The sequence below is a fragment of the Vigna unguiculata genome, chromosome 2 (assembly GCF_037176805.1).
Source record: "Vigna unguiculata cultivar grain cowpea cultivar isolate G323 ecotype 2 chromosome 2, ASM3717680v1, whole genome shotgun sequence".
Lineage (NCBI taxonomy): Eukaryota > Viridiplantae > Streptophyta > Magnoliopsida > Fabales > Fabaceae > Vigna > Vigna unguiculata.
Window position 1 is genome coordinate 36,191,357 of NC_140793.1, and position 12,009 is coordinate 36,203,365.

At 31.0% G+C, this 12,009-nt stretch overlaps 2 protein-coding genes and 1 non-coding gene across 4 annotated transcripts; 1 reads left to right on the forward strand and 2 right to left on the reverse strand.

Annotated features, from left to right (window-relative positions):
* The first annotated feature begins 1,701 nt into the window (after positions 1-1,701).
* On the forward strand, positions 1,702-4,642 carry LOC114173959 (hypothetical protein At1g04090-like). Of its 2 annotated transcripts, none has more exons than XM_028058668.2 (2): positions 1,702-2,182; positions 2,713-4,642. In XM_028058668.2, exons 1-2 carry the CDS (start codon positions 1,966-1,968, stop codon positions 4,293-4,295), a joined length of 1,800 nt encoding a protein of 599 aa, XP_027914469.2. In that variant the 5' UTR covers positions 1,702-1,965; the 3' UTR covers positions 4,296-4,642. The 2 variants fall into 2 exon arrangements, with proteins under 2 accessions (XP_027914469.2, XP_027914468.2); XM_028058667.2 differs by having other exon boundaries at positions 1,707-2,182; positions 2,707-4,642.
* Positions 4,643-4,975: 333 nt separating this feature from the next.
* Positions 4,976-5,049, reverse strand: TRNAT-AGU (transfer RNA threonine (anticodon AGU)). Its single transcript has one exon. It is a non-coding gene; the product is annotated as a tRNA-Thr (tRNA).
* Positions 5,050-6,182: 1,133 nt separating this feature from the next.
* LOC114167683 (uncharacterized) lies at positions 6,183-10,731 on the reverse strand. The gene is made up of 7 exons (XM_028052807.2): positions 10,432-10,731; positions 10,244-10,334; positions 8,385-8,500; positions 8,145-8,204; positions 7,995-8,060; positions 6,525-6,721; positions 6,183-6,439 (listed from the first exon to the last, which is right to left on the reverse strand). The coding sequence occupies exons 1-6, from the start codon at positions 10,486-10,488 to the stop codon at positions 6,530-6,532; spliced, it is 582 nt and encodes a 193-aa protein (XP_027908608.1). The 5' UTR covers positions 10,489-10,731; the 3' UTR covers positions 6,183-6,439; positions 6,525-6,529.
* Positions 10,732-12,009: the final 1,278 nt, after the last annotated feature.

Here is a 12,009-nt window from a genome sequence, read left to right on the forward strand (position 1 = left end):
AGCAAATTTTATATATCATTTCATTAAAATTAAATTTATTCATTAATAAAATGTGAAGATAAAAAAATTTAAAGTGATAAAATTTAATTTTACATGAAAATTAAAAGACTAAAAACTCGTATAACATTTTTATAAACCAAATCACAATATTTACAAAGTTAAAATAATTTAGAGATCTTTTTGTATTATTTCTTTGTTTTTTTATTTGCAAAATAAGTTAATTTTAATTTATGAATTAATCATTCTTATTTTTAATTTTTTTAATAGTTTTTTTAGAAGACCTTTAGAATAATTGTTATTCATGAAAATGATTTTAAATAAAGTGATTTGGGAGGAAAATTGATTTTAAAAATTTACTGAAAATAAATTTTAAACGAATGGTAATATGAAAAAAATATATAATTTATTACTTTTGATTTATTGTACGTCTTTATATAAAAAAAAAAAAGTTTTCTCAACATACATTTATCGAAAACAAATTCACATAAATAGTTGTTTCTATCAATAATCATTGGTCCTTCAATAGTTCACATGCTATCAATTTAGCATTTAAAAAAATATATATTTTTCCTAAGTCTGCAAAACTACAAAATAGTTTGTAAATATGATAATTTAATAACAAAACATATTGGAAGTCCACATAAATAATAGGTAAGATAATTTTATAACATATAAATAGACATACATTTTATCTTACAAATTAATTTTATAAATTAAATTAAATTATGATAAAAATTATATTTTTTAAAATATAATTCCATTATTGAATCATATTAATGGAACTTTATTTATATAAATAATAGGTAAGATAATTTTATAACATATAAATAGACATACATTTTATCTTACAAATTAATTTTATAAATTAAATTAAATTACAATAAAAATTATATTTTTTAAAATATAATTCCATTATTGAATCATATTAATGGAACTTTATTTATATATATATATATATATATATATATATATATATATATATATATATATATATATATATATATATGGAAAAAGTAACATGCACCTCCGCATTTAGTCATGTATCAGCTTAGAGCATGGAGCAAAACGAGCCACGTGATCCTCATTTCGCGATACAATTCCAGAGGGTCCATTTTAGTGCTTATTATATTTAAATATTCAATTTAATTACGTCTTATAAGAACCGACTGATGATATAGATATTTTATATTATTATTTAATTAATTTATTATATTGAAAAACTGTTTACTTAAGAAATAATTTCCGAGTAATTGATAAGTAAAACATTGTTTACAGTAATAACACGTTAAATACTTTTGAAATTATTAATTGTAACATATTTATGACAAAATTATTATGGCAACAATTTTTAATTTTTAATTTTTTAACAATGAAAATATCAATTTTATAAAAGAGATAAACTTTAAAATAGTTTAGGCCAATATAAATTTAGTTTTTTTTTTTCATTGTATTTATGTGTATAATACGTTCATAAATTAGACCCGTGTATTGCACATATGCACGTGTTAGTAGCTCTTTTAAAACTAATACCAAACATGTTAACTGTTATTTTCACCTTGTATTGTCGGGGAATGTTTCTCTTATCTCCTAAATCTTAAGGAATAATAAACTTAAACTATTTTAGCAAGTTAATTAGTTTTGTTCATTCTCTTTACAATTGTAGAATCAAATGTTGTGTTATTTAAGATTTCTTAAATGTTTGAAGAACAATAAAAAAATAGTTGAACAGAAGGGAAGACACGTGTACTGGAACAGAAAACAGGAAAAAGTTGAATGAAACATGGCGAAGAGAAGAATCAATGATTAAGAAAACAACAACACGCAGGATGGTATGAGAGACTGGGAACAAGTTCTTTCTCTGCGTGTTCTGTGGAAGAGAGAGAGTGGCAGAGAGGGGTCCCACAAATTGATCATCCTCTGGAAGGAAAATGACTGTGCAAAACCCTGATTTTTAAGCAATTGATAATGATGGGTTCTGCGCGATCTAATCTGAACATGAATACAAAGCAGCGATTGTTGAAATTTCTGTTCTATTTGATGTATCTGTTTCAGCAACTATCATTGCATCTCCTCCAAATGTTTCGCTTCAAATTCAACTGCTTTCGGAGAGGGATAAACAACACTCTCATGACTCTACCCCAGGCCTTTTCACTTTCCTCTCCGCTTCCCCAATGGCCTCAAGGTGATTATTCCCCATCGAACCCTTCATAAATCTTTAACTCTAAATTTGCTATTTCATATATTATATATATATACTTTTAATCATACCATTGTCTTTCCATAAATCCGCATCTTTTAGGAAATTGAGTGCTTATGATATATTTTGGAATCAAAACTTGGATGAAGTTTGTTAAGTGATTTCAGTGTTTAGGAAATTGAGTGCTTATGATATATTTTGGAGTCAAAACTTGGATGAAGTTTGTTAAGTGATTTCAGTGTTTAGGAAATTGAGTGCTTATGATATATTTTGGAGTCAAAACTTGGATGAAGTGTTAAGTGATTTCAGTGTTGTGCTTTGATCAGAATTGAATCACCTCGGGAACTTGTACTCTGAACTTTTCATGGACTGTGTGAGAAAACTTCTATTCTAATTAGAGAATAGTATGTACTGTATATAAAAACCATACTAAGATAAGATTTGTGATGTTTTAGTTACTTGTGTCTCTAGATTAGTGATTAATCCGTGCTGTGATTTTGTGTATGTAGTCACAGGACAAGATTTTGCTTCTGGGATTGTAAACCTTGGTGAAATAGAAGTGCGCAAGGTCACTGCGTTTGAGTTTGTTTGGAACAGCAACATTGGAAAGCCTGTTGCATTCTATAAGCCTGTGGGAATACCAGATGGGTTCCATATCCTTGGTCACTATTGTCAGCCAAGCGACAAGCCGTTATGGGGTTTTGTGCTTGTTGTTAGGGAAGTGGAAACTGGCTCATCTGAAAGAACCAACAATGAGAAGTTCCCGGCTTTGAAGAATCCCCTTGATTATATGTTGGTATGGTGTTCCAATGCAGGAAGAAGGGAATTGACAATAGGTTCTGCATACTTTTGGATGCCTCAGCCTCCTGAAGGATACTGTGCCCTTGGCTACTTGGTTACTAACAGGCCTGAGAAACCCAATTTGGATGAAATGATTTGTGTTCGTGCTGACCTCACTGATAGATGTCAACCTTACAGGCTCTTGCTTGGTGCTACTTCTGTGAATCCTCAGTTTCCATTTCAGGTGTGGAGTCTGAGACCTTGTGACCGTGGCATGCTGGGAAAAGGAGTTTCAGTGGGGGCTTTTTTCTGCACTAGTTGTTGGAACAAGGGAGAAGAGCTACCTGTTGTGTGCTTAAAGAACATGAATCCTATGCTACCTGCAATGCCACGCCTCCACCAAATACACGCACTTATACAGCACTATGGTCCTACTGTTTTCTTTCATCCTGAGGAAGTTTACTTGCCTTCTTCTGTTGATTGGTTTTTCAACAACGGAGCCTTGTTGTGCACAAAGGGTGTGTGTGCAGGAGAGGCCATTGATGCAGGTGGCTCAAATATACCAGGTGGGGGAACAAATGATGGGGAGTTTTGGATAGATTTGCCGAGTGATGATAGAAGGGATTTTGTCAAACACGGAGACTTGAATAGTGCTAAGCTTTATGTTCATGTGAAGCCTGCTCTTGGTGGAACTTTTACTGATATTGCTATGTGGGTGTTTTGCCCTTTCAATGGACCCTCCACCCTGAAAATTGGAATGACAAGTAGGGCTTTTAGCAGGGTTGGGGAGCATGTTTGTGACTGGGAGCATTTTACACTTCGTATATGCAACTTCTCTGGAGAGTTGTGGAGTATATATTTCTCACAGCACAGTGGTGGTAAATGGGTGGATGCATGTGAACTGGAGTATATTAATGGCAATAAAGCTATTGTCTACGCATCAAAAAATGGACATGCATGTTACCCCCACCCGGGAACATATATCCAAGGGTCTTCAAAAATTGGGGTTGGTATTAGGAATGATGCTGCTCGTAGTAATTTGTACGTGGATTCCAGTGTTCAGTACGAGATTGTTGCAGCTGAGTATCTAGGAGATGCTGTCACAGAACCTCAGTGGTTGCAGTTTATGAGACAGTGGGGTCCTAAAATTGTTTATGATTCAAAAACTGAGTTTGATAAGATGTTAAACACTCTTCCTCGGGGCCTTCGAAATCCATTTGGGTATCTGATTAAAAAGCTTCCAGTGGAGCTGTATGGTCAGGAAGGTCCTACAGGGCCAAAGGAGAAAAATAACTGGATAGGAGATGAAAGATGGTGAACTTATATGAAGCTCAATATATACATGAAACGAATTGGTCACATCGGCAAGTTCTTTTTTTCTGGGCCATAATGTTGTAACTATATGTTGTTGTACATTCATATATATATATATATATATATATATAGAGAGAGAGAGAGAGAGAGAGAGAGAGAGAGAGAGGTGTTATGTACTTGTGCTATAGTTTTGGGAGGAACTTCTGTTATTATTATTGGATTTGGAGACGATAGAAAGTTCAAAATTGGGATTTCTTGTCTGGGCTTGTGTTATTACATGAGTTGTACTGAGAGTGCCTGATATGTTCTCCAGTGATATGTATATTAATACCTAAAAATAGTTTGGCATGAGTGTAAATGATTCAATGAAAATTACTTGTTTTTCATGCATGCCAAATAAAAATAGATAAGTAAATAGCACAACGATTAAGTCTAGACTAAAATATTGCTTAATAAAAATTGATGCTGTGAATGGTTTCAGAAGCCAAGTAACCAAGAAAAGTTTTTTATTGTAATGATAATGAAAAATGCTCTTAATTGAAGTCAAACTCGTGACCACTCATTGGTGGTAAGCAAATATAACCAATGAGGTACGACACTGGAAACTTGAAAATTATAAATCATTTCAATATATAACAGGTAGTTACGTAGGCTAAATAATTAAATAAAATTTTTAAAAGTTTTTGCTCTCGTTGAGAGTCGAACTCAAGACCTCCCGCTTACTAAACGGGTGCTCTAACCAACTGAGCTACGAGAGCTGCTTACTTATTTAGCTAAATGTTTCAAATTTCTTCTATGTACGTTTAGATAAGAAACAACTTTTTTGGGAAAAATAAGTAAATTATGATTTATGATGCTTAATATTTATTTGTTGATTTATTACAATCAATCTTGTTCAATTTAAGAACAATATTGATTAGGTGTATGTTACCTGTTACTCGTATCTAACTTCGGCCTTCTATATATTATCCTATAATGTTAATACATTAAAATTCCCTGTTTCTAAATGACATTTTGAATTTAATTTTAATACACGGTTTTAAAAATATAAAAAAAAGGGCACTATTTCTGAATTTTATCTCACATTGTTAACACTGATTATATCATATTATTAGATCAATCTTTTAATTCTCAGCCGAATACCAACGCTTTTTGTTAGTGTTGAATATGGATGCAACACAATTATGAAGGGAAGTAAACCATAATGCTATTGAATTCTTCCTCTATTTTCAAGGCAACTTAAAGCACCAAAGAAGGAAAGATTTGGCATCAATAAAAATGTGTTCCATCTGATTAGAGAACGAAAGTATAGGTTTATTTTAAATAGATATCAAGACAAAATATTCTCGTTTTTATTACATATCTTTATTTGAAACTTTATATAATCTTATATAATATATTCTCCTTAACTTTCACCTTTATACAGCAAACTACAAAAATTCATCTTAATTTATAAGCTTCTATTTATTTTTGTTTATTTTCTTGATAAATCAAACATAACTTTAATTTAAAAGTCAAGTTCGACATGGCTTGAATTATTGTCATAAGAAATTGGAAAGTCAGTACATGTATTATATCTTAACCCTTCAAAACCAGAACAATATGAAGCAGACCATGAAACTAATGTATTACATTATCAGTAAATATTTGCATAAGAACGCAAATTGTAGGAAAAATCGAAGAAATAGCATACCATTAGATAATTTCACAAGCTTAATATTTTAGATAATCTGTTGATATTTTGAGTAATCCTTGATTTATTAGGGATGTAGATTTAACTCACTTCAGAGATGCCAAATCTTAATACGTCAATGACAACCAGTTTTCAGCCACACAACAAAGGGAAAAAAGGGATTGAATAGGGTAAATCATGCGAAAATGAACCAAAAGATACATGTCAACCACAAACAGGGGCATCAATATGACAATAGAATTCGTGAGATTCAAATTAGTTTTCATTTGACATGCTCAAACTTCTATACACTGTGCAAAGTCTTCTCTAAGCACCTTCAAAGTCAAAGCATCTATCTACTTCATCAGGAATAGATAGAGGTAACCTAATGCAGCCCAAAAAATTTGATTACTTTTTTACAACATTCTTGAATGAAACTGACCCTACATGTTGCTCAATGGCAAAGGCTAATATACCTGCAGTATACAATACCCATAATGATGGAATGGTAAAAAGGAAGGTAACTTATTTATGAACATTGAACAGATAGATAGTTCAAACCTAGATTAGAAGGATGAGGCTCCTATTGAAGAGAACCCAGTAGCTTTTCTTTCCTTCAGAGTTGAAGCCAACCAGTCCAGGCCCTCATAAAGACCATCTCCTTTAAGTGCACAAGTGCCTTGTATGTGCCATTTTCTATTCTTTAGATCAAAGAGACCTAGGCCTTCACATACTTCCATTGGCGTCATCGCTCCTCTCTACAAAAGAAAAAAAAAATATTAAGGAAAAACTCACATTGTTTGACCAGAGTACTTTGTTCAAGAATAGAAGTCTGCTATTTTACAGGATATCAAAGATTAATAATTATATATAGCATATAATAACCACAGAGAACAAAACAATTCCAACATTTCAGTTTTCCCACCTTCTTGGTCTAGATTTCTAGCAAAAACATTTTATCAATACCACAAATTAATTTCAGCTATCAGCTTGGTACATATCTAGCAAAATGTTTTCAACCCGTTTATAACCCCATCAAACAGTCAATCTGCGCAGGGTTAAACACAGGCCTGAAATTGGCATGAATTGTAGCATTATCCCGTGCTAATAGCGGAAGAAGTAAAAACAAATATTACTCCACATATTATAGTAAAAAGATGAGTTGAATTTTATACCAAGATGAAACTAAAGTTGTTAGTGATTTTTTTATCGTCCGGGCAGGGTATCTGGAGTATGGATAGCTCAAAGACCAAATGTTATACTTCTGGTTATCTTTAGAGCTGTTGTATTATGTCTCTACCTGATCCAGTTCTACCATTTGCTGAAATTTAATCACGAGAAACAGGGCCAGCTGGGACCGTATTTCTAACCATCTTCGCAGAAAGGCTCTAATACCCCACCCCAGAAGTTATATGAGCACAAACGACTTATATGCTCTAATTTGAGGAAGAGTGTTATAAGTACAAAAATAAGGCTCAAATATTTAATCAGGAATATAGAAATCATATATGTATTATTAGGAACATTTTTACTTATTCCCGTATCATATCTCTTCATTAATAGGGGATGTTAAATTTCCTCTATTTATTGTATTGATTTCATTTTCTCAATATAAATGAAACACTTGTACTGCCTCAAAAACCATATCGTTTCAATTAATGTCTCTCTATTTCCTAAAGTTTAACACCCGAAAAGTTTTATTATATTCACCTAGTGGGACAAGACTTTTTTGTTGTTGTTATTGCTGTTATACACAAGATTTAAGATAGCAGTAACATTTCAGAAACATCCTAACTAATATCATGTGATTGTAATTGTTTCAATGAATTGATTAATGCAAAGCTTAACAGAAATGTATCAGTACATTCTAAACAAACTAAAATAGTAGAAATTCTGATATCCTCTTGGTGTATTAAGTAAACAATGTCAACCAATTACGAGTTTTTGCCACTGTACGATCTCCAGTTACAGAGATAACCTTAATGTCATGACGTGCAACTAAAAATAAATAAAAGGGTAACAAAGAAATACCAGGTCCTGCTTGTTGGCAAACACCAAGATGACACTATTGAGCATAAATGGGTCATTTATGATTGTCTGCAAGTAATCCATGAATCAATTCAAAGTTTGATCAGAATGACATATAAAGACACTAATAAAAGTGAAATTTCATTTTATCACCTGAAATTCCTGCTTTGCTCTACCAATTCTCTCACGGTCCAGACTATCAACAACATAGATCTGCATATATGATCACACCAACAAAGGTATCAACCTTGCCACCATATGCCCATATAAACACATTTCTTTCCAGACTTACTGGACTGATTAATGATGTAGAAAGAAGGAATTTTTCACAAAACAACCAGCTTAACATAACTCTACTTTCACTGAGATAAAATCATGAAAATTAATCCTCACCAGGCCATCTGTGTTGTTAAAATAGTGCCTCCAAAGGGGCCTTAGTTTCTCTTGTCCCCCAACATCCCAAACTGTGAAAATAACATTCTTATACTGAACTTTCTCCACATTGAAACCTGCAAGACAATATAAATTATAAACATAGAGAAACAATATATAGATCTATTTTCTAGCTGCAATTAACAAGCCATGTCAATACCATACAGACATTTAACAACTGTCACTAACAAACTATTAACATGTCAATCTTCAGAGTTTGACAAAAACTATTACTATGCAACTACTGAAATCATATACCACTATAGCTAGACAATTTATACAAAGTAAATATTGAGAAGAGACAGAAGGAAGGTTAGAAGAATGATTGTTGACAATAACTGCCAGAGTATGTCAACTCTTCGTACCTGCAATTTAAATCAAATTTGTTGGAAAGTTGCATTAAATGCGATCATCTCTAGCCTTGCCTACGGTAGTTGAAGCCTGTTTGGGGTTTTTCTTAATTAAAATTTGAAGGGTGAATATAACTAAAATAGAATATAGAAGTAGGATCCTAACCTTGTAAGATGTTTAGTAAGGTTGAGTGAGACTCTAAATTTAATGTCTAGGTAAATTTTTTGAAGAACTTTAGTTTGTTGTTCCCAACCCCTATTTTAGTAGAATGAGAACTACTGTACCAACAAACCATCTTCAAGAAAACAGAGAAGGGCTTTTCCAAGTATAGTGGAACAATCGAAGGTCCCAAATCCAGTGTTATGAAAACCGGTCTAGTTATTGACCCGGTTGAGATACTAGGTTAATGGTCGGACCTTTGGGTCACTTAATTAAATCGATTGACCCAATCTACAATAAAAGATAAATAATATAATATACATGTCTAACATAATTTGACAGATCCAACCCGCATTTAAATTTTTTATTATAATAAAGTATTAATACATTAAATAACGAATAAAGCTCAAGATAACGTGATCTCATAGTTTAAATTTCAAAATATTATCATAGTAAAGTAATTAGCCAAAATAAATTTCTTAATAATAACATAAACCCATAAATAAAAGTAAACAAACAGAACTCCATAAATAAGTGTAAAGGGCAAATACATACATACATACACACATATATATAAAGCAAAAAATAAAAATAAAAAAAATAAAAAAAGATAAACTTGGACCAGGTCACCAGGTTTAGCTATCAAACAGAATTACATTAGCTCTAAGATTACATCTTGCAGATAATTTGGCCCCATATTAAACCTATCCATTCTTATTAATTAATCAGCAAAATCCTTTTTATTTCATGTATTTTTTTTTTCCACTTTAAGGATATCGGCAATAGAATATTTTCATTGACAGCACTTTTATAATCATGCAGTCATTGATTAGAAAAAGGTTTGTTGTTTCAATCTCAAAACCAATACTAACTCCTAACGAAATATGAAAGTGCGCAGCAATATGTGAGTTTTACCGTGTCAGAAAAGAAAAAACCACAGCAATTTATTTCCAGCTTTAACTTTTGTTCCACTAAATTAATTGAAACTCCAAACACGGTTGCATGCACTTCACTTGTACCCATTGCTAGTAGATATTTTTTCCTGACAATCAAGAGGGGGAATCCTCTTTTATCCCAACAAACTTATTCTTACAAAATCTGGCTTTATTGTTAAAAAGTTTCGCCAGTCAATACAAAGTCAATGGAGCAAATATACTACTCTGCTAAAACTCAAAATTTACGCAATCAAAGAACAAAAACAAAGCAGATAACCAAGCAAGAACGATTTAAGGAAGAACAAATATGCGTTGAAATCTAACATAAAAAAAAACAATAAAAATTATAAAACTAGACCCGATCAATCCACCCACCAATTGTAGGAACAGTGGATAAAACTTCTCCAATGTGAAGCTTGTAAAGTATGGTTGTTTTGCCAGCAGCATCAAGACCAAGCATCACAACCTGAACAACCAGATCAGTGAAACAATAAATAATTGAGTTCAGAAATTAACATCTAACAAACACAAAAGAATAAACAAGTAGGGTTGTTAGAAATTACCCTCATATCGGTGTTGCCGAAGAAGGAGTCGAAGAGCTTCCGAAAAGCTTGACCCATGCCGGTGCTTATACGTGAGTATCTATCAGATTGCTAAAGCTCAGAGATTTCAATTTGGGTTTTGATCGATTTTGCAAATTGAGCTGAGAATGAAAGAGAGTTTCTGTCAACTTTGAACAATCAAACCAATTTTTCTGCCTTTGGCTTTTTCCTCCCTTCCAAGAATTTTCTCCCTATGTAAGCACCAACAAACAACACAAACTCATTTTGAATTGCGATTGAAATTGAAATTTGAAACAAAACAAATTCAGCACACTGTTTTCTTTATATTTTAAAGTTTTTTTTTTCATGAATTGTAATAACATTCATTATTAATTTATAATAATAACATAAAAAAATAAAATACAATTTTTTTTTAAATGTAAACAACATGTTTAAAATTAAAATTATTATTTAACAATTGAGCTTTTACAGAGATGGTGATGCTGTGAATATTCTTATTCAGGACTTCTTCGTCCATAATAATTGAATAGTCTTTTCACAACTTATAAATATACGTGTTTGACCAATGTCTTAACCTAATGGGTTATTTAACTATTGAGTTTGAAACATATAGAAAATGATCTATTTAATAGATACTATTGGCATGGGTTTCCAATTTTATTTTATGTTAATAAAAAATAAAAAATAATTACTATTAATATCAATGTTACTAAAATAAAAAATAAAAAATGTAACTAAATTTATAAAAAATATATTTATAAAAGGTAATCATAAAAGAAATAATTGTTTTAATTTTATCATGCACAATTTCTTATTAGAAATAGTTAATCGTACTAAAAAAACAGTTACAAAAGTTAAACATAAAATGATAAGAATAAAAGTAATAATAAATTAAATTAAATTAAAAAATAAATATATTTTCAAGAAAGTAAGTTTTTTGTGATAAAATATCTTTTGATTCTTTTTTTCCTATCCGATATCTTCTCTTTCTTTCTTCTTTTCTCACTAAATTCCTTTCTCCTCACTTTATTATCCTTTTCCTCTATTAATCTTATCTCTGTTCTCTTTCTTTACTTTCTTCTTTGTTTATGATTTCCAATCATTAAGTACTTCTATTTCTAATTATTAAATACTTAAAGTTTTGACAAAATAAAACTAAAATAATAAACTAACTTGTATGTATTGTATTGTTTCATGTAAATATGTATTATTTTGACTACAATTATAAACACTTACAAAAATAAGTTTATATCATTAATCATTAATTATGATAAAGTGTTTAAAAGGTAATCCTTTTAGTTATTAGAAACATTTGTTGGCTAATTAAACATTATAAAATATTTACGAGTTTCATATATAGTAATGGTAATTTTAGAGTATGAATATCAATGTGATTGGTATTTGATAAATTAAAATTTTGGGAGTTAGTCATTTCTTCCTAATAAAACAAAATGGTTATATTAACTTAGATATCACTCCAACATCGACTCAACCAAACCACACATTCAGGTAATTTATAATGATAAAAAGTATAGCTGTCAAAATAGGTTGAAACCCGCAAGTCAATCTAGCTCATTA

What these genes read in the sequence shown, in the direction of transcription:
- LOC114173959 (XM_028058667.2), top strand. Translation starts at nt 1,966, where the DNA reads ATGATGGGTTCTGCGCGATCTAATCTGAACATGAATACAAAGCAGCGA. An exon ending in GCTTCCCCAATGGCCTCAAG is followed by an intron (nt 2,183 to 2,706) that starts GTGATTATTCCC and finishes TTGTGTATGTAG; the next exon opens with TCACAGGACAAGATTTTGCT.
- LOC114167683 (XM_028052807.2), bottom strand. Translation starts at nt 10,488, where the DNA reads ATGGGTCAAGCTTTTCGGAAGCTCTTCGACTCCTTCTTCGGCAACACC. An exon ending in TCGGCAACACCGATATGAGG is followed by an intron (nt 10,335 to 10,431) that starts GTAATTTCTAAC and finishes CTGGTTGTTCAG; the next exon opens with GTTGTGATGCTTGGTCTTGA. An exon ending in ATCCACTGTTCCTACAATTG is followed by an intron (nt 8,501 to 10,243) that starts GTGGGTGGATTG and finishes ATTGTCTTGCAG; the next exon opens with GTTTCAATGTGGAGAAAGTT.